Below are 22,504 nucleotides of genomic sequence, written 5' to 3' on the forward strand. Positions count from 1 at the left end.
GACACAGTTGATATTCCAGCATTGTACCGCAAGGACAACTTGACCCCACCTGAGCCGAGAACCTCCTCTCTAGTGCTTTAACTACATCATATACTGGATGGCTGAAAAATTCTTACAATTTAGTTGTAAAGAAAAAATGCTCCTTACCATAACAAGCATTGGCAAAGCCAAAAGGTCTCCCTTACTGAAGAGCTATTGCTTTGTCAATGTTGCTGTGTTGTACAGAGGCACGACCCTGCAGAATAGCTGGAAGTAAAAAAAAAGCAACACAACACATACAATGTGGCTTATATTCAATAGGCAAGCTCTGTTTTTTGCTGTGTGAATGCTGAAAGCAACAACAAATAATGAAAGTTAGGGAACAAGTGTAAAATGAAAGTTAGGAAAAAAGTGTTATGATGCGACTAATTCTGTCCCGTTACAGTGGGTTGTTTTTGTTATGGCAGGTGAGGGCAGGAGGAGAAAAGCAAACAGTGGACTGTGTGAGGAAGGCTGGAGGTGGCAAGCAATAAGATGGACAACAGGAGCAGGCAAGCAACACCAGAGACAGCGGGAGGAGGAAAGAACACGACACACAGTGGGAGGAAGTCAAAAAGAGGCAAGTAACATGACAGGCAATGGGAGGTAGCGGACAAGCAACATGACAGACAGTGGGAGGAGGGTGGGAGAAGGCAAGAAACACAACAGGGAAAGGGCAAGCAACACTACAGACAGAGAGACAACGGCGAAAGGAGGCAAGCAACACGACAGACAGTGGGAGAGGGAAAGCAACATGATGAAGACAGCGGGAGGAAGCCTAAGGAGGCAACTAACACGACAGACAGCGGGAGGAGGTAAGGAGGAAGCAAGCAACATGACAGACAGCTGGTAGTCAGTAAAACAGAGAAAACAACATGACGGAAAGCCAGAGGGGGCAAGCAACACAACCGACAATGTGAGGTGGGGCGGAGGGAGCCAGCAATGTGACAAAAAGCAGGGGGATGCCTGGAGGAGGCACGAACCACGACGGACAGTGGGAAGAGGCCACCAACACAACAAACAGCAGAAAGAGGCGAGCAACATAACATGGAGTGGGAAGAGGCAAGCAACTTGTCTGACAGTGGGAAGAGGCAAGAAACATGACAGACAGCGGTAGGAGTGCGGGAGGGGGCAATCAACATGATGGACAGTAGGAGGGGGCAAGCAACACGACAAACAATACAAATATGTGCATTCTTATGTGGTGCTTCCACAATCAGAAAAGTATCTCCAAAAGCACCAGCAGTGGAAGGAGTCTGGACAAGGAAGCAGTACTTAGGCCAGATAATGGGCATCCCCACTCCATCAAAGTAGTACGCAGCCACGACATTTAACTAGATTTGAATCTCTCTTTAAAACATCAGACCTCCAAGGCTGTCAGTGCAAGTTCCTGGCATTCTTTTTCTGGATCACATTTCACCTGTTTGCAAATACCTTCACTTGCTCCCCAATAGGAAAAGGGTCTTATTTAAAAGTCTTAAAAATGCTCATTGTGAATTGGGGAGCATTGCTATGAACATCCCAATCTTCAAATTCCATCTTCCTCATCTATTGTGCTACGTGTACTTGTGGCCAGTTTTTCCTGGACATCCCCAAAACCCAAACTGTAATGTTTGGTGACACAGCCTTTTCAGTGGTAGCTGCCAGGGAATGGAACAAACTTTCACTTTATCTTTGTTTCATTTCATCCCACTACATATTTTTTGTATGTCTCAAAAAAGATTTTTTTATTTAATCAGACCCATTTAAACATTTATAGTTGTTTGTTTCTTGTCATGTTTTCTACAGCGCCTACAAACTCTGCTGAGCATGTGCTTTATAAATACGAAATAACATAACATACCAAGAATGCAATGTCTTGTTTACCCAACTGTACAGGCTATTTCACAAAGTGTACCCCAAAATACATTTAAGGCTCGGGCACGGAGGACAGCACGTCTAACTACACAAACAAGAAAAAGCTAGCCTATTTAATTTACAAAGAATAAATCTTAAATCATTACTAACCCATCATTACTTCACAAATTATTTTTATTTTATTAACTTTGATTGTTCATAAAAAAATCATATTAATAACATAAGAAACTGCATTGATCTGTAAATCCAATATAGTTACTTCTTCCAAAATTACATTGAAAACACAATATTTCATCATATCAATTTCAGCAAACTCATAGAAAAATGTATTAAAACAAATCAAACCCTAAACCATTCTCACATTCATAACAGGCATACACCATCACACATTCTCAAGACACTCCTCCCTCACACCCGGGTGTCTTCTTAATAACACAAAGAGGAGACCCCTCTTCAGTATTCCATCGCAGGGTCTTACCCAGGGCCCTCAACAAATGGTCAATGAACTTTTCGGTGGCCAGAATGACTCGAAATCACCTTCTTCAGGACCCCTCCTTCAAAGTCCTTTTTCATATAAAAATATATATGGGGTTTGTTTGTATATCAAGCAATGTAATTCTCGAACCAGACATACATCATTAACTATTTGTTATCTCCAAACTTTATGCAAGGTATTCACACCCGTCCTACCCGCAGAGGATTCTCTTCCGTTTTAAATCATTTTTCTTTGCGTTTGATGAAACTGATATGATAAAATATTGTGTTTTTGAAAATTAAATCGGCTAGTGGGTTCTCGATTGTTTACCCAGCTGCATGGTGTCACTGCAGGCAGAACGCACCAATTACAGCCTATACAACTGTAGAATGCACTAAGATGTACAATACACAACAGTCACAGAGTGGAATGATGCAAAGAACTCTTAACCCATCCATAGTCTTACTGTGTAGAGAAGGCGCTGCATTGTATACTCATCTGTAGTCTCTTTGTTTGAAGAATACACTGCACGGTCCAATGTCAGAGTTTGTATCAGAGGATGCACTGCACTGGGTACCCAAGATACCAGTCTCCCTGTACAGAAAGCAAGCAGGCATTTCTCGCTGAGAGGGTGATACACTGTATTGCTTACCCAACTGCCGAATCATACAGTGGGACCACGCACAGCATATTGTACCAAGCTGCCCAATCTAACCCTGGAAAGAGGTACGGACTTGCTCACTCAGCTGTGGTGTTATTTCAGGAAAGAATGCCGGCATTTCAAGATGGCGTCCGAGTGAAGAAAGGCTACACAACACTCCTTATCCAGACACAGCTGCACTACATGCACTGCTTATCCAGCAAACCTCTCTCTCCCTGTGAGGGAGCGCAGTACAGAGCTGCAGTTTTACCGCAAAGGAAATAGACTAACTGAGAACCCAACTACCAGTTCTCCTTATGTACAGCATGCATTTCTCTGGGCTGTCAGCCTCCCCGCCCCATGGTTGATGGTTTACTTACACTTCAGATTGAGGCTGGGGTTCTTCTCCACATACTCTTCGACTAGGCCCCTCTCGCTACCTGAAAGTTGGCTACGGAGGTCTCTCTCCACACACTGCCAAGCTGAGGAAGCAAGTAAGAAACACAAATTCAGATGAAATGCAATCTTTAAACACGCGCTAATTACCAAAGAGGGGAAAAATGCACCACTCAAAACGCTAGTGCAATTCTTTCGGGCCATGAATCTAATTTAATTAAAATGGTTTCATTAGAGGATATACACATAAGGTAGTAGAAACAGCCAAATCAAAAGTAAGCAACATTGACAGCAATAGCCTTTTGAAACCAAAGAGACAGGGAGGAAAGAACCAGGCAGTACGATTGATCACAATCTATAATTCTAACTCTACAGCAGTCAGAACCATTGTTAAGAAACATTGGTACTTAGTGAGATTGCACCCTACTATAGAGAAGTTGGTCAGCACGAACCCACAAATAACATATCGCTGATGCAACTTACTTAGAGACATACTGGTACATACTTTTGATGAGCCGGGTGTGCACAGGGCAGCTCATGGTTAAAGAACTTCTAAACTTTTACAAAGTGCGGAAAGTGCAAAGGGTGCTTACACAGTACCAATGTTAAAATGTTTCAACTACCTAGTGGCAAGAAGATTAAGATCAAACAGTTTATCAACTGCAACAGCGGTTTTGTAGTGTATGTTTTGACATGTGCATGTGGTCTGTGTGCAGCACAATCTTTCCTGTCACGAAAAAAATTCTCGAGCATCTTAGGGCTATCCGGAACAATGATGTGACATATCCTATGGCCAGACATTGTATTGACAAACTGTGTGAGCTAAAAGAAAATAGGACCTTGGTGATTTCATTTGGGGCATTCAGGCAGGTGCAGTATTCTGTTTCTTCTGTGTTGGCAGACGGGCTGCCAGGCTGTGCGGCCTCCCACCGCTCAGCATCTCCGATGCAATTAGTACCGCATTAACTGATTAGCCGAATGCCCCTGGGAGGCAGGGTAGGGAGTGTCCGTTCACGCATAAGTAAGGCAGGGGTCAGACACACTCCTTGACTCTCTCTCTCCAGTCACCGAAGCCCCTTGACAGCACGGGTAGATCCGCTCCTCCAGTCTCCCTCCACTCTCCTCCACGTGCTTCAACTCAAGGCTAGAGTTAGTTGCGGAGAGAAATATACTTCCCATCGCAGATATGTCTTCGGGAACATGGTTCTTATTCGCGTTTTTTTCAGAGCAGAATTTATCGCCGTCATCTCCTAACACCTAAATCATTTTTAATATGAGTATAAAAGCCGAAAATGAAATTTGCCACTTAAGGATTTGAGTGTAACAAAGTCTATTACCTTAGATGTAAGACGCAGGTTTTGTCCTCAAAGTAAGAAAGTATGTATCTGTGTGCTTGCTTTTTTGTGCATATGTGCTTTTCTTTTTGACAAGCAACATGCATGGATTTTATCCCCGATTCCTATAAAGTGAAAGTAAAAATCTGTTGTTGAGTTGAGGTACTCAATAACAAAATTTCATTGTTCCCTAAGGAAAATAATAAAAAAAAAAATAATTACAATTTATATTGCTGTCTCAACAGTGATCATTAATTCAGTTATGCAGAGAAATTTGGGAAATTCGACACAAATACCCAAAAGTATCAAAAAATAATTTAAATTCAATTAGACTTTTTTTACTTTAACAATTGTAGCCTGGCAACGAACATACTACTTAAATTCTAAAATGGATTGATAGTAGTATATGGAACACCTTTTGCTTAAAATATGGATGATTAAAACACCATACTTGACAGAAATTCAACATAACAAGTCATTGAGTGACCACTGCGCCCTTGGCCTGGTCGCCCCCACCTGCTCCTCCTCACCTGCTACCTGCTGCCTGTGCCTCGCACTACACCTCGCCCCAGCCGCCGCAGGACCGCCGCTGAGCCGCTCCAGCCACCGCAGGGCCGCCCCAGCCACCGCAGGGCCGCCGCCGAGCCCCCAGGCTTTCCTTTTCCCGCCGGACTCCGGCGAAACCCCGCCCCCCGCCCGCCGATTGGTTGCCGCGCTACCCGCCTCCCCGCAGACCCTGCCTCCCAGCTCCCCTCTTATGACGCCCCCAGAGCGACCGCGCAGAGGACGCGCGCAGCGGGAGCACCGATTGAGCGCCGAAGGTGCGCCAAAGGTAAGCCCGTCCGCGCCTGGACCGCGCCCAGTGCCAGGATCCTTGGCCCTCGAGGACCCCAGCCCACCCGCCGGACGTACACCGCCGCCACCCTCAACGCACTCAACACCGGCCGAATCCCGGGATGCTACCGAGCCACCCCGAGACGCACCCACGGACCCTTCAGCTGCCACGCCTGCAAGTTCACCTGCATCTGGACCTGCCTCGCACCAGCACCCGCCAAGCCGAACACCAGCAGCAACCACCTCAAGTGCATCCTGCTCAACACCCGCTCCGTCCACAGACACGCCATCGAACTCTGGAACCTCCTCGACACCACAGCTCCTGACGTTGCCTTCCTCATGGAAACCTGGATGAACGACTCCTCAGCGCCCGACATCGCCATCGCCATCGCCATCCCAGAGGGCTACAAGATTACCCGGAGGGACCGCACCGCCAACCAGATGGGAGGAGGCATCGCCATCATCCACAGGGACACCATCCGCATCACGACCAACACCGACGACACCCTGACCACCGCCGAACACCTACACTTCCAGATCCACACCGACCCGAAGACCACCCTCAGAGGCACCCTGATCTACCGACCCCCGGGACCACGCACACAATTCAGCGAGGACATCGCCGACTTAGTCAGCCCGCATGCCCTCCCCTGACTACATCCTCCTGGGGGACCTCAACTTCCACCTGGAGAACAACAGCGACCGCAACACCATCACCCTGCTCGACAACCTCGCCAACCTCGGACTCAAGCAGCTGGTGTCCACCCCCACCCACCTCGCCGGACACACACTCGACGCCGTCTTCTCATCCAGCAAAGACATCGTCTTCAGCCACGCCACAGGACTCGACTGCACGGACCACAGCTGCGTCCACTTCACCTTCAGAAGAACGACGATCCGCCACCACCAGCAACAGGTTGCCCGAAGAAGCTGGAACAAGATCACAGCCGACCAGCTCGCCGCTTCCCTGAGCCAGCACCCTCCCGCCAGCTCAGCGAACCCCAGCCAGGCCGCCGACAACCTCACGAAGTGGATCAGCAACTGCGCGGACGAACTCGCCCCACTGAGGACCCCGCCCAGCAGACCCGGCAGCAAGAAAGCCCCATGGTTCACCGACGAACTCAAGAGCTCCAAGAGCTCCAAGAAGAACTGCCGAGCCCTCGAGAAAGTCTGGAGAAGGGAACCAACACCGGACAACATGACCACCCTCAAGCTTGCCACCCGGAAGCACCACCAACTGATCCGCGCCACCAAGAAAACTGCATTCAAGGACCGGCTGGACAACAACGCACACAACTGCAAGGAACTCTTCAACATCGTGAAAGAGCTCTCCAACCCCAAGGCCGGAAACAACGACATCAACCCATCGCAAGACCTCTGCAACTCCCTCGCCTCCTACTTCCACAACAAGATCGCGGACATACACAACAGCTTCAGCATTCAACCGACGCACGCCATTCAACCGACGCACGCCACGACCGCAGCAACGCCCCCCACCACCACCCTCCGCGCCTGGACTCCGATCAGCACCGAAGACACCGTCCACATGATGAACTCCATCCACTCCGGATCTCCGACCGACCCCTGCCCTCACCACGTCTTCAACAAGGCCGACGCTGTCATCGCACCCCACCTGCGGGACATCATCAACACCTCTTTCGACACCGCCACCTTCCCGGAGAGCAGGAAGCATGCCGAACTCAGCGCTCTACTAAAGAAACCAACAGCGGACCCCACCGAACTCAAGAATTACCGCCCCATCTCGCTCCTCCCGTTTCCAGCCAAAGTCATCGAGAAGACCGTCAACAAACAGCTGGCCGCCTTCCTCGAGACGAATGGATCCCTCGACCCCTCACAGTCTGGCTTCCGAGCCAACCACAGCACCGAGACCGCCCTCATCGCTGCCACCGATGACATCCGAGCCCTGATGGACAACGGAGAAACAGCGGCCCTCCTCCTCCTGGACCTCTCCGCGGCATTCGACACTGTCTGCCACCGCACCCTAGTGCAGCGCCTCAGCAACGTCGGAATCCAGGAGAAGGCACTGGAATGGATCATCTCCTTCCTCGACGGAAGAACACAGAGAGTCCGTCTACCACCGTACAAGTCAGAGGCCACCGAAGTCATCTGCGGCGTCCCTCAAGGATCCTCGCTGAGCCCCACCCTCTTCAACGTCTACATGAGCCCCCTCGCGGCCATCGCACGCAAACACAACCTCAACATTATCTCCTACGCCGACGACACCCAGCTGATCCTCTCCCTGACCAACGACCCCGCCGCCGCCAGAGCCAACCTTCACGAAGGGATGAAAGATGTAGCCGAGTGGATGACGACCAGCCGCCTGAAACTGAACTCAGACAAGACGGAAGTCCTCATCCTGGGCTCCTCGCCCTCCGCCTGGGACGACTCCTGGTGGCCCCCCGCCCTGGGCACCGCACCCAAACCGACAGACCACGCACGCAACCTGGGCTTCATCCTGGAATCCTCCCTCTCCATGACCAGACAAGTCAACGCCGTCTCCTCGTCGTGCTTCAACATCCTGTGCATGCTACGGAAGATCTTCCGGTGGATCCCCACCGATACCAGGAAGACGGTCACCCAGGCCCTCGTCACCAGCCGACTGGACTACGGCAACGCCCTCTACGTCGGAACCACCGCCACGCTCCAGAAGAGACTCCAGCGGATCCAGAACGCCTCAGCCAGACTCATCCTCGACATCCCACGAAACAGCCACATCTCCGGACATCTGAGAGACCTGCATTGGCTCCCCGTCAACAAAAGAATCACCTTCCGTCTCCTCACCCACGCACACAAAGCCCTACACGATCAAGGCCCGAGCTACCTCAACAACCGCATCAACTTCTACGCTCCCAAACGCCACCTCCGATCAGCCAGTCACGCCCTCGCCGGCGTCCCCCGCATCCGAAGAACAACAACAGGAGGAAGGTCCTTCTCCTACCTGGCCGCCAAGACCTGGAACTCCCTCCCGACCGACCTGCGCCTGACCCAAAACCACCTCTCCTTCAGGAAGAAGCTCAAGACCTGGCTGTTCGAGAAGTAGCAGCACCCCCCCCCCCCCCTAAGCGCCTTGAGACCCTGCGGGTAAGTAGTGCGCTCTATAAATGTCTTTGATTGATTGATTGAGCCAAAAAGAATTAACACATAAGCAAAACGATGTTAGGCGTCGACGTTTCGGTCCCCCGTTGGTCTATAAGTTTCTCAGGACCGTCATCAGGACGATAATGTTGCACATTTAATTTTCTCAAAATACTTCCAGTCGGAAGTGTCAAATGAGATAAAGGACTAAATTTCCTGAGGAGGTCTTCTTGAATGTACTCCCGACTCCTTGGAGTCGGGTGCAAACGGACCTATCGGCACATGTTTCCTTTTGACAGCGATTTAAACGCATGTAAAAAGAGTTATTTCGTACTTACACTTGACAAAGAATTAACTTTGTGGTGATATACATTCAAGAAGACCTACTCTGGAAATTTAGTCCTTTATCTCAATTGACGCGAAAAGCCAGTTATGTAAACTATTTGCAGGTACACAATCTGTTCTTTGTAAGCATTAAACTCATTCATATAGTCAGTTAAATATTATACAAATAAAAACAATCATGTAACAAAGTGAAAGACTGGTCAGGCCTCAGCGTGTAGTAGTTGTCTCATTGTTAATGTTCATTCACCCCTCAGGAGGCATGGGCATATGCATTGTTGTGATGTTTACTTTACCTGTCATTTTTTACAGTTAATATTTGAGAGAATAATGAAGGTTGGAGCAAGAAAAGCACTCGTTTTGTGGCTGTATTTCCATTTCTAGTTCATTTTGGGCTCTCCTTGTAGCTTTCACCGACTATCAATGAGGTTTAATACCAAGGGTATGGATGTGATACAGGGTATGGTATGCTGCGGTTGAAATTTGCTTGAAAATGCACCCTTTTTACAACCCCCCTTAGGTTGTTTAAGCTTGCGCGCTACAGTGCAGTATGACAATCGTTTTACACCTCATCTGTTAAAGTCACCAGCCACCACTGCTTGATCTGCTTTTCAGCCCGCAGAGTTGTCTCCTCCTCTTCAGACTCTCCCTACAGCAGGCTCTCAGCCGGTTTGGCCGTTCACAGCATGTGTGTGTGCTGATACTGATCTGAGCATTCACAAGATGCGCAGGGTTGGCGCTTCTGCTGTTTTAGCTGCAGAGGGTGCCAAAGTAGTAAATATGCAGCGAAAATCTAATTACTCAATTACAGCAGAAAATCTAATTAACTCCTAGCCCGCTCTCCCGTCCCAGTCCTAGCAAATGAGGTTTTACTTCTGGAGTGTGTTGTGTTCTATCTATGACCCGATCAATATTGTGACCTCATGCCCCTATACGGCTATAATCAATGATATCCCTATAATGGCATAACCGATCAGAGCCATCTTTCAGTAACTCGTCTCTGCAGCTCATTACAGTACATGACACAGCAGAAGCCACTTCCTTAGATTCCTAGATAACACACCGAGTTCTTTCGACAGCTCAAACCCCCCAGCAACCTGGGAAAGTCCCGCTTGCTTTGTTTTGATTTGTAATAGAACTAACGAGCACTGTAAGAACCACCAGTTCTTAGTGACATCTTTATTGACGTCTTATGTCCAAAAACTTACGTCAAACTCGGCACCTTTCAGGTATAAATAATACCAACGTTGCCTTAAGCAAACGCTACGGTGGTAGTGAATACTGGAGCAGCAACAGCTGTCCCTTGCAGAGAGCCCAGCAGATGCGAGAAGCCCAAGGACGCTGCCCCTCCTCTTTAACGCGCTGAGAAAAACGCTGTCTTTTCTCTTGCCGAGAAAATCCAGCTCCGGCGTTTCCAGCCTACCCTTGCGGGTGACTGGAATATCGAGTCCTGAGAGGAGATACCAGACGTCCTGCATTCTGTTCCAGAGGTACGGTGCTGAATAAACCCTTAGAGAGAATTCTCGAAGCAAACCCTTGGCAAAACCAACTTAACTTAAACTGCTACTTACTTACTCCCTCCCACGTATTAGGCTTAGGTCAAGTACATAGGGGTAGGCGTAGTTAGAAGCACTAGTTGAGGACGTTAGCCAAATGTATATATGAATGTATATATTTTATTCATTTTAACCACCTTATGGCTAAGAAACCATATCAATGCTTTTACAGTATTATTTCGCAATACTCCTTTTACTGTACGCACTTTTTATAATAACAAGTCTTGCAATTGTGGCAATTCATTTCTCTTGCATGAGAAGAAAGACTGTTCAATAAATAATACCTTTTATTGAAAACACCCGTCTCTCTATTCTCTGCTTACTGGTGAAAGTAATTCTGCACAACTGACTGAGTGAAATAGCGGTCTATTGTTTCACACGACTCTAGAGATGGACTCTTATTCTGAGGAGCAAAGTTGTCATGTTAATGCGGTTGTTGGAAAACTGAATCCCTTCTTGTCTGAGCCAGGGAAGCTGATCACTTCCTATTCAGTCAAGAAAGTTTCCAGTGACCTCTGAGCTAGCTGGTACAAACCCAATTAAGTCTAACATAGTCAGTAGAGACCGAGGAGACCGCACTCCTACGTCTACACTGCTGTTTGTTATTCCAATGCGCAGGGCCTATAGGGAAAATAGGAACTACACTACATGGCGCCCAACGTTTGGTAAGGCGATAAAACTAACGCAAGACGTTAGAGTAACTCAGTCGTGCTTTTTCACACAGACCCTTTCTCCCGTAAATACTCAAATAGACGTCTGGAGTGGGTGAAAGGTTAAAATCTGCCTGAACTTAGTAGGAAGAGATTCCTATGTAGAGTTTCTGGTTTATTCAACGTTGAAGGATAGTGTTCCAAAATATTGTGCACCTAATCTTTGTCTCCTTGGAGACCTACTCTGCAAAACTTTCATTTATACAATGTCAGTAGAAAACAACAGGACCGCTGAAGCCGCAGTAAATGCGACTCAGCAGGAATCCGATGATACAGGAATAAATGACCGAGATGCAATCCTCATTCCGGCAAACAGAAGGAAAACTAGAACGTTAAAACTTATAGAAAACGGACTGACCTCACGAGGTGGTACCGTCATTTTCGTGATAGAGGCACACGAATATCGGCAGACAGAGGTATTCTATTCATGGATAAACTTTCCAGCGGCAAACGCTACAACACACGAATTCCACTAATACAAAATAGAGGAACCACCGGATCAATATGCTCCTTTCGAGAGAATTGAAATCCTATTAAAATACCAAGAGCACCTGCTCTGGTTTAAAGGCGCCCTAAAACACAATGATCACATCACCAGGCTCGGTCCACTAGGTAGACCAGGAGCAACGTGGCCGGCTCTAGCTAGCTACACACCACATCCAGACATTGATAAAATGTCAAAAGAAGAGCTGTTAGCACAGCTAAAAACATTAACTAGAATACATAGACAGTTAGTCCAATATGTAATGCGGACTACAACAGTCCAAACAGCTGTTAATGTTCCACAACTGACCCCTCATCAGGGGAACACAAATAAAATTACACCACAGAACATACAATCATGTCTTGGTAAAACACCCATAAAACAGGAACAAAATCCTTACTGGTTAGCACAGAAAATTACTCAAATAGAGGCAGTATTCCCAAATACTACCCCTATTGAGAAACACATAATTCTGACTATCTGCCTTCCAATGGGGGGGTCGCACCACACGTGGAGGACTGTGACACCTGGGATACAGTCTTTGCTTCCATTTACACAAAAACACATGGTGTTCCGTCAATGGCGGTAATACCAGATGTACTAAAACAAATTCAGAATGAATACGGTCCAGAACCTACTTTAACTCTTGGTATGAAATTACTGAAAGACTTCAAGCAGGTCTCGGCCATATTACTAGCCAACATAAAGGGAGAAGCATCATCTGTGCGGATCCGCCAGAAATTGAAAAAAACAGATATAACAGATCAACCAATTGAGCTTGCCAGAATCATAGAAAAATGCTATGAAGAATTAGGTAGAGATAGTTTGGGTGGGAAACTTGTAAAACCACAACTACTTGAAAATCCTGAAAAATTATTTATTAAAAATAATCAAAATACTCCAAAGAAAAATTGGGATGGAAATAAACAGTCCACTCCCAAGGAAAAAGTTTTCCAGTCCAGAGGAAGGTCTCCTCGACGGAGGGAAAGAACTCCGACTCGAGAACACCAGTCTCCCCAGAGGGAGCACTCTGAGAAAAGATATAACCTTAGAAATAGGGATAACTTGAAAAAGCCTGATAGATATCAAAGTATTGATACACGTCCCTCTCGATCTTTTTTGCAGAAATCGGAAAGAAGAGGACGGTCAGACCCAGGAGAGCACACCAAGTCCAAAGACAAGGAACCTGCTCAAAGTAAAAAATTACAATTTCCAAGAAAGAAGGTAGCCAGTATTAGAGTAATCGAACATGCCGAGAATACTGAGGACACAGCTGAAAAACGGAGAGTGGGCACAGACAATGCTAGACAGTGCAGCAGAAATCACCATAGCTCGCAAGATCCTGATGAGTCATCTGGAGACAGTGGACACGAATGAATACATTCAGGTAGAAACTGCAGACACCAGAGTTAGCGAACCTCATAAGATATACGAAATATCACTGCATATAGAGGTAGATAAGACTAGAAAAATAAGGGGTCTATTTTGGGATAATCTCTCAAAAGGCTATGACATCCTGTTAGCTGAAAAAGACTGGCCCCCGGAGTTTGTCAGGGAGGGCCCTCATGGCGAAGAAATGATTATGCCTGCCTTCTCGAATCACATTCCGATTCATACTAAATATATATATATGCAAGGAAATGGGCAGTAGCCCAGGCACCAGCATTATATAAAAATCATGTAGGATGGGATGAGGACTCTCCTCCTCACAAAATCCAGTTAAAAAAAATCATCCTACTGCACAAAGGCAGTACCCTATTAAGCAAGAAGCTAAAAAACAGGTCAGGGAGATTTTAGATCAACTTGAATACCAGGGGGTGATTGAAACATGCACCTCTCAAATGAACAATCCTTTGTTTCCTGTCTCCAAATCAGACAATACTGATCGTCTAGTCCTGGACTGCAGACACCTTAACCCGTGTTGCAAAACCTTTGCGGTACAGAACTCGCACAGTGCGGCACTGATGAATAACAATTCGGAAAAAATACAAAACAACATTAGACATATCTAATGGGATTCTTTTGTCAAAATATTGCACCAGAACGCAGGTACTTGACCACTTTCTCAATAATAGGGTCACAGAAAAATTTCTGTAGGCTCCCACAGGGGTTCAAGAATAGCCCGGGATTATTTTCAGCCAGAGTAAGAGAGTTACTACAAATATATGATGATGAGGCTGTATCTTATGTCTATGACATCTATCTCACAGACGACGACTTGGAGACTCACTTGAAATGGGTGAACACCATAATACTTGGGTTTGCAGCAGAGGGTTACAAATTTAACTTTAAAAAGTCTCGAATTGCCCATCTGACAGTCTTATTTTTAGGATACGAATTATCAAGTGAAGGAAAAAGCCTGGCGGACAACTTCTTAGAGAAGTGCGCTGTACTCCAAGCACCAAAAACGCTGAAAAACTTACAAATCGATTCTAGGCTTCCTGAATTTCGGAAGAACTTACATACTAAACTACGCAGAGAGGATTAAACCTCTCTACAAATTAATTAAACCTGATTTTAAACCAATCAACTGGACTCAAAAACACACAGAAATTTTGAGATCACTGCAAACAGACATGTTAGCAAAAACAAAATTAGAAACCTTGTAATCCGAGTAATCCCAGGAAGATGCGGATTCAGGTACCTGACCTCTAATGAGGGAGAAACGGTACCAATAGCTTACAAATCTCACTTGTACACACAAGCAGAAAAAACATTCAGTCTCACAGAAAATACTGTGAAAGCAGTACAAACTGCTATAGCGAAAGAACGAGAATTAGCACAAGGCAAAAGGATTACTGTCCTCACAGCAGAATCTGCCTTCGAGGCGCTATTCAGCCCAGTAAACCTGCCTACAGTGTCACTGGATCCGAAATGGATACAGTGGGTAAATTCTCTTGCTGCAGAAGACGTGAAATACTATTTCGCCCTGCACATGAAAAAACGGAATGATTTAAATTATGAAAAAGAATATCCTCTGCCAATCGAAATTCTCCCTCTAGAACAGTACTCCTGTATAATCTACACAGACAGATTTGTACAACATTACAATGTAGAAAATAAATCCTACGATGCAGCCTGTGCGATTGTTAAAGGTCGCTGGCTCTGCGGTAAATTCAGACCGAAAATAACAAAAACTGAATAAAATGAGAAAATGTTCGGTTCAGCGAGCTGAAATCAGATCTTTAAAGATGGTGCTTGAAAATGCCGAACGTGAATTCCCGACACTAATCGTGTGCGATTCGCATTTTTGCGTCAATTCTTACAATAATGATTTGCAGAACTGGATCCAAAATGATTACAAAGATGACACAGGTGCCACAATCAAGCATAAAATGCTTTGGAAACAAGTAGTTCTTTTTCAGAAAGAACTACAAAAGACTCACGTGATACACACTCTGAGTCATCAACGTGATGGCGTTCACGTTGCAGGGAATTCATTGGCTAATACAGCCACTGCGGAAGCAAGTAAACCGGCTTCCGTAGCCACAAAAAAGCGTTCAGAAAAATACATAGACGGGGAAACCATGCTGGCAGTAAAAACGTCCTTAAAAGGCGACTGTGCAGCACTACCCGTGAACTATCTACTCAATTATACATACGTAATTGATGCAAACTCCGTTCCTTTTGCTCGAATCCCTGGAGTGGGGGATAGGGTAATTCCAAACATGAATCGGAGAATCTTTTTAATAGCAGACGCACACATGGGATTGGGTCCAAGGCACAAGAAAATCAAAGAATCTCTGACTGAATTACAATCAGAGTACTGGTGGCCGGGGATGAGCGTGCAACATCAAATATTTGCAAAAAACTGTCAAGACTGCAGCAGAGATCGCAGTTGTGAACCGGTCCAGCCTGTAGCCCAGATACCCTTTATGGACAGGGTAATGCTGTCTATATACAATCCAGCGACCTATTAATTGTTTAAGATTACATACACTATAAAAATGTGCCCCCAGCGCTCGGCTGACGCCAAAACTGTTATAAAAGATCTGCAAGTCTTTATCGGCACATACGCAATTGCCATGCTTCATTCTGACCAGGGTCCTGCTTTTAGCTCTCGAGCCTATAAGGAGCCCATGACCAGTATGGGCATTGGGTTGCGATTCTCTTGTCCATTTCACCCTGAGGGAAACAGTGTAGTGGAAAGAAAAAACCGAGACATAAAGCAATCTATAACAGCGAAGGTATTAGGTTCGGGTGATGGGTGGGTCAAACATTTAACAAGTGTCCAACGTAGTCTTAATAATTTGCCAAGAAATTCTCTAAAAGGTTTCAGCCCGTACAAACTATTATTCGGAACTAGAATGTATATTCAGGATCTTGATAGTCAGGCTTCAGTGGTAAAAGATAAAAATAAAGACTTTGACATCAAAGATCGTTTGGCTGCTTTACAGGACTTGAATGAAACAAGAAAATCCTTAAGCAACATAAAGTTAAAACAACAGCCAGCTACCACTGAAGACACACCACCTGTCCCAGCAAGACCTGTCTGGATTCCAAAGATTTGGGATCTGGTCAGAGAAAAAATAGCAGTGAAGAAGGAATTTGGGCCTTCTTACAGAAAAGAAGTACCTGTCTTAGCATTCAACGGAACAAGATCAGTAGTACTACCGCCCCTTGCTGGTAAAAAGGAGAACCAAGTTGTATCCATCGACCTGGTAAAACCACAAGCATGTGGCCTATAATCAACAGCAGGCCCAGTGGACTCCCACGAAGTAACAGAATACCCAAATTTGCAACAATCCAAGAGGTTCAAACTGAAAGACTAATCACATTTGATAAACCTGCAGTACACAAAGAAGGACTATGCAATAATGCCATGGAACTCGTGCCTCTTGGAACTCAAATTGAAACAGTTCGTCATGAAACACCAGTCTACAATGATGTGGCATCAGAATGTGCTAATGAAAAGCAAATGGAGAAAACAATTCCAACAATCGACAGAACTGCCTCTGGCTACTTCATCAACTTCGATAACTTTTCGGAAGATCAAAGCGACCCTGAAGTAACGCCAGAAACAAAGACTTTTAAAGAAAAAGCAACAGAACTCCTTCATCAGCTCAAAGAAACTTACCTTATTTCTCCATGGTTAGAGTGTTGGTTTGGACTAGGTGTATTTTTCCTCCTGCTTTGGCTCATCATGGTACTTTGTTTGGGAAAATTCATTGAGGGAAAATACAGTTCAATGGACACAGCAAGTCAGAACATCAACTTAGTTCTGAAACCACACAGATCATCCCACGTCAAGAAACGAGAACTATCATCAGTGAATGTCACAGCCATTCCAATACCCGGCGGGATAGTTTGGGACAAGACTAAATATGAAATATATGGCCGGGGCGAGATCTTGAAATATCCTCACCAGTTCAAGGTTTCATTAAGCGACTTTGTAAAACCAAGTACATTCTCTGATGATTGGGATTTTGAAAGTATAAATAATATGATGTCGGATTTAGTGTTATCAGCTAAATTTACAGAACATGATTACTTGCAAGGTTCATCGAATTATGAACAAATGTACTGTTTCTCACATTACGCAGACCACCTTTTGCATAAATCTGCTCAACCTAGAAATGTTTTTAAATATAACCAATGGGACCATTGTGCTACACCACCCAAAAGCAGTTCAAAAACGTTTTATGAGAAATTCCAATACTTCTCAGGGTTTAATACAAGTAATGCAGAAACATTTTATTATAAACTGTTGGATAAAACAGGGACAAAAACCATGCTGACAAATACTAAATTGATATATTCAGAAGCATTTTATGAAAAAATGATTACATTTGGTTTTGATTTCTGGAAAAACAACATTGAAACAAAAACAATCTGGGGTACAAAAGATTGGCAGGTACAAGGCCTAGAAGCATTATTTCGAGCCTGCATGATCCCAGAACAAATAATGTTCTTAAACGACACAATTCACCAAACAACCTGTCTTGGCCTAGCTAAGAGTAAGGACCTTAACAAACTGTCTATTCCAAAACCAATACCTGATAGATATTGAAGTAGACGTATCCCAAATTTTAAATGAAAACAGAACACATCCTGATTGGAAAAAGTGGTTGATCTGGCCTATAGACACAAATAACTGTCAAGATAGATTCCTGAACAAAACACAGGGGTTAACAATGACCAGACCCTAGATACTCCCAGAGACAACATCCAGGGATAGTAACAACATACAGTGTAGGGAAATTGTGCCTTGAATGGCTAGAAACATCCACACTGGCAGAAATTAAGCAACACTTGTCTTTACTTAAAGATGGTGCTGACTTGCATGATTTCATTTTGGGACCACGCGAACAGCGTCAAAAACGTTCCATAGCGGCCAGCATATATGCGGCATACAACGAGGCTGGGAAAGAAACTCAAATTGAAACTGCCGAGAAAATATGAGAAATTGATCGTATTCATTTGGAAAAATCACTTTCTGTCGTGGACAATGGGTTAATGACTCTGTCCTCCAGAATATATTCACTGGACAGTATTGTATCATCTGCCATCGATATAATAGATAAATACTTGATAATGTTACAACATGGCCAGTCCCAATTACGTTCTATTGTACAGCTAGGCTGGACGTTGCAAAATCTTCGTTCGGGCTATGTGCCATGGCGTCTAATCAACACAACGTCATTGTTTTCCATCTTTAACCTTACTGATAAACAAATCAGTTTGGCACAGAAAGGAGCAGACTATACAATCCTGAGCATCGAAAAACTTGAGAGATTACCATTGACAATGTCAGAAAGACCTGTCATTGAATGGATAATACACGGGATTATCACAATTCCGATAACAACTTTCCAATTTAAAAATTGCCTTGAGTATATACCGGCAGGCCAGTATGAAAAGTTGGGTAAAGGGTACATTAAGTCGTCATGGAAATTACCATATACACACACATGCTACAGTGACAACAACAAAAATTTATTTCTTAGTGGTGAAAACTGCAAACATTCACTAAGCGGTATACTTTTGTGCCAGGGTATTAATTTACATGGGGCCTGTGAAGGGACTTCAAACAACCTTTCATGCCACCAGCACGTCACACCTGCAACGCAGATAGAGCCTTTCTTTAAGCAACTTTCTAACGGGAGTTACATTCTAATAACGGATCACAGCTGTTGTGGCTTGGTGCCAGGGAAAGCATATCTCGTAAGCGTAACTTCCATGGTCACTTGCTGTATGCAAGCATTGTATCCAAACGGCCCTGGAGATTCCGAGACGCCGATTTGGCCTCCTTTGAAAATCTCTTCTATACGAATTGATACTTTAAGCAGAATGAAGTCTGTGCTTTTGCAGACAACAGTGCCCATCACGTCATCAAAAGAGACGTATGATCTCCAAGTTGCAAGGACAACATCGGAGATACATGAACTTTTATCAACAAATTGCCCCGTGCATTTCACAGAAATGCTTAGCCAAATCCTAAATATGTCGGATGCCGTAGGTATCTCGAATGTATTTAAGACGATTTTTTCGGGACTGCTAACACCATTCAAAGCAGTTCTAGGCAGTATTCCAAATTTTGTCCATTCGGTCTTTGGCGGCCTACCTCTACTTTTGGGACTCGTAGCAGGCATTTTATTTTTGACCCTTCTGCTCAGATATGGCAAGCCAAAACACAGACATGACTCCGGCAAGGATGGAAGAAACTATCCTAGCAATGCGCTACCAGGACCGCATAACTAAAGTCCTTGGATTGGCCCAGCTGAGAGATCTGAACATGACCTGGTTTCTTTCATTCAGACCTATATGGCAGACCTGCATCAAACCTATGCTTCGATGTATGCTATGCGGAGAAGAATGTGTGTTGGACACCTGTCTTGCACTACCATCAGCAGTACCAATGGATATCGATACTTTGCTAAGTCCTGTAACGGCTCACGCATCGTGTTGTCCCCAGCGGCTACCAATCCTGATGGCAGCATTCGTTGAGACTCCTGCGCTAAGACTAGGTGGCGGCAGTGAAGCAAGAAATGAAAGCAGCATCACCCAGGTACGACCTTTTGTGAGCACTGCTGATCCAAACATCGATGATAGCAATCATTCTCACAACTGCCAGGTTACTGCACTATCAAACCTGGTAGAACTGTCACCTGAATATGTAGACCTATTCTTTGCGAGCCTGTCTGATATGATGTTCTCCCCTGAACAAAAACAATAACTTTTGGCAAAAGAATCCGGCTCACAGCGTTCCCATGAACTCTGAATTCGGCCTTCAGTTTTGATCAACAAAAACTACTGAAAAGCGTTTGGAACTCTAATTTTCCCGCTCCCCATGAAAAAATTTTTTTTTGAATCAGACAATTTTTCAAAATATTTACCTTTTTTCTGGCACAAGTACTTTGCTTAAAGTAGAACTATTCATAAAGAACAGAGCTATTTTTAGTAAATCTAGAGACAATATATTACCACGGCCTCTAGCACATTTTACAGCAATTGTATTTATATGTGATGAAATAGTCTTGCCCTTCTTTTCTGTATTTAGAGACTTTTCATGTGTAATTCTTTCGCAAAATCGTTCAAACCGATTACATATGCAATAATTTTTTGAATGATTACTATGCTTGAAAACGTACAGTACCTATATTCTCATGTATTTCATGTACACCATTTCAAATGCAATATGTATTTTGGGGTGGGTAGGAATACACGCGCATTCTATTGCTTTAGTTTTTAGTAATTTGATGGACATAACTTCGTGGAGTGGGTGTGGTGTTCTAGCTAGGACCCCGATCAATATTGTGACCTCATGCCCCTATACGGCTATAATCAATTGATATCCCTATAATGGCATAACCGATCAGAGCCATATTTCAGTAACTCGTCTCTGCAGCTCATTACAGTACATGACACAGCAGAAGCCACTTCCTTAGATTCCTAGATAACACACCGAGTTCTTTCGACAGCTCAAACCCCCCAGCAACCTGGGAAAGTCCCGCTTGCTTTGTTTTGTAATAGAACTCCTAATGAGCACTGTAAGAATGACCAGTTCTTAGTGACATCTTTATTGACGTCTTATGTCCAAAAACTTACGTCAAACTTGGCACCTTTCAGGTATAAATAATACCAACGTTGCCTTAAGCAAACACGACGGTGTTGGTGAATACTGGAGCAGAACAGCTGTCCCTTGCAGAGAGCCCAGCAGATGCGAGAAGCCCAAAGACGCTGCCCCTCCTCCTTGACGCGCTGAGAAAGACGCTGTCTTTTCTCTTGCCGAGAAAATCCAGCTCCGGCGTTTCCAGCCTACCCTTGCGGGTGACTGGAATATCGAGTCCCGAGAGGAGATACCAGACCTCCTGCATTCTATTCCAGAGGTACGGTGCTGAATAAACCCTTAGAGAGAATTCTCGAAGCAAACCCTTGGCAAAACTAACTTAACTTAAACTGCTACTTACTTACTCCCTCCCACGTATTAGGCTTAGGTCAGGTACATTGGGGTAGGCGTAGTTAGAAGCACCAGTTGAGGACGTTAGCCAAATGTATATATGAATGTATATATTTTATGCATTTTAACCATCTTATGGCTAAGAAACCATATCAATGCTTTTACAGTATTATTTCGCAATACTCCTTTTACTGTACGCACTTTTTATAATAACAAGTCTTGCAATTGTGGCAATTCATTTCTCTTGCATGAGGAGAAAGACTGTTCAATAAATAATACCTTTTATTGAAAACGCCCGTCTCTCTATTCTCTGCATACTGGTGAAAGTAATTCTGCACAACTGACTGAGTGAAATAGCTGTCTATTGTTTCACACGACTCTAGAGATTGACTCTTATTCTGAGGAGCAAAGTTGTCATGTTAATGCGGTTGTTGGAAAACTGAATCCTTTCTTGTCTGAGCCAGGGAAGCTGATCACTTCCTATTCAGTCAAGAAAGTTTCCAGTGACCTCTGAGCTAGCTGGTACAAACCCAATTAAATCTAACATAGTCAGTAGAGACCGAGGAGACCGCACTCCTACGTCTACACTGCTGTTTATGTTATTCCAATGCGCAGGGCCTATAGGGAAAATAGGAACTACACTTCAAGTGCAGATAGATAGAAAAGAAACACTGTAACTCCGTCCCTGGTGCAGTCTATCAATAATATGGCACTGCTCCCCTGAACACACTCTGTGCCCTTATTGAAAACAGGAAGAAGTAAATATCTATGTAAAATGGTTTCTGTGGGCTTGCATTTGTTTTTAAAAGACGCGACGCACAGTGTGAGTGCTCGAGCAGGGTCTGGTAAATGGTGCGCCACCTCTTGTTCGTTGGTGAGGTATTTCTGCCTCTAGATGCTCTCCAAAGCGTTCCTCACCCTCCCGTGGCCTGCCTGGTGCAGTGTGGAAGCCACAGGCATTCGCCTGAATGATTGTGAGCCTGCTTTCTTGCGGGTTGGACGGTGCGCGTTTGAACAAGTTGCTGCTTTTGCTGCAGAGTGTGTGTTCCTGTTGAGAGAAGGCCAGCGGGGGCTAGCGGAGAGTCATGTGATGAAGGCGAGGGCCAGAGGAGTCACTTCTACATTTCCTTGGGGGACCCCAAATTAAGGCACAATTCGAACCTTTATGTATGTGACGTCAAAGGAAGTGACATAAGGGTCATTGGATCACCAGAAGTGGCTCTTTAGAAAGTGGCATTGCCGTAAATTATATGTATTATGTGGCCGTAGAAAAGGAGTTAAATATTTAGCAAACTATAACAAATGGGTCACAATACCACCTAGAATCAGTTATTTAACACCTTCGCTGCGGCGTAATTCCAA

General features: G+C 44.8%; 1 protein-coding gene across 3 annotated transcripts in view; it reads right to left on the reverse strand.

Moving 5' to 3' along the window:
• The window catches only part of MCRIP1 (MAPK regulated corepressor interacting protein 1), a 108,854-nt gene that overhangs the window by 30,555 nt on the left and 55,795 nt on the right, over nt 1-22,504 (reverse strand). For all 3 annotated transcript variants that reach the window (XM_086931151.1, XM_086931149.1, XM_086931150.1), the window contains exon 4: nt 3,371-3,472. In XM_086931151.1, the coding sequence (XP_086787277.1) occupies nt 3,371-3,472 (102 nt within the window). The remainder of the gene's footprint in view (nt 1-3,370; nt 3,473-22,504) is intronic.

Source organism: Lissotriton vulgaris, chromosome 7 (genome assembly GCF_964263255.1).
Source record: "Lissotriton vulgaris chromosome 7, aLisVul1.2, whole genome shotgun sequence".
Taxonomy (NCBI): domain Eukaryota; kingdom Metazoa; phylum Chordata; class Amphibia; order Caudata; family Salamandridae; genus Lissotriton; species Lissotriton vulgaris.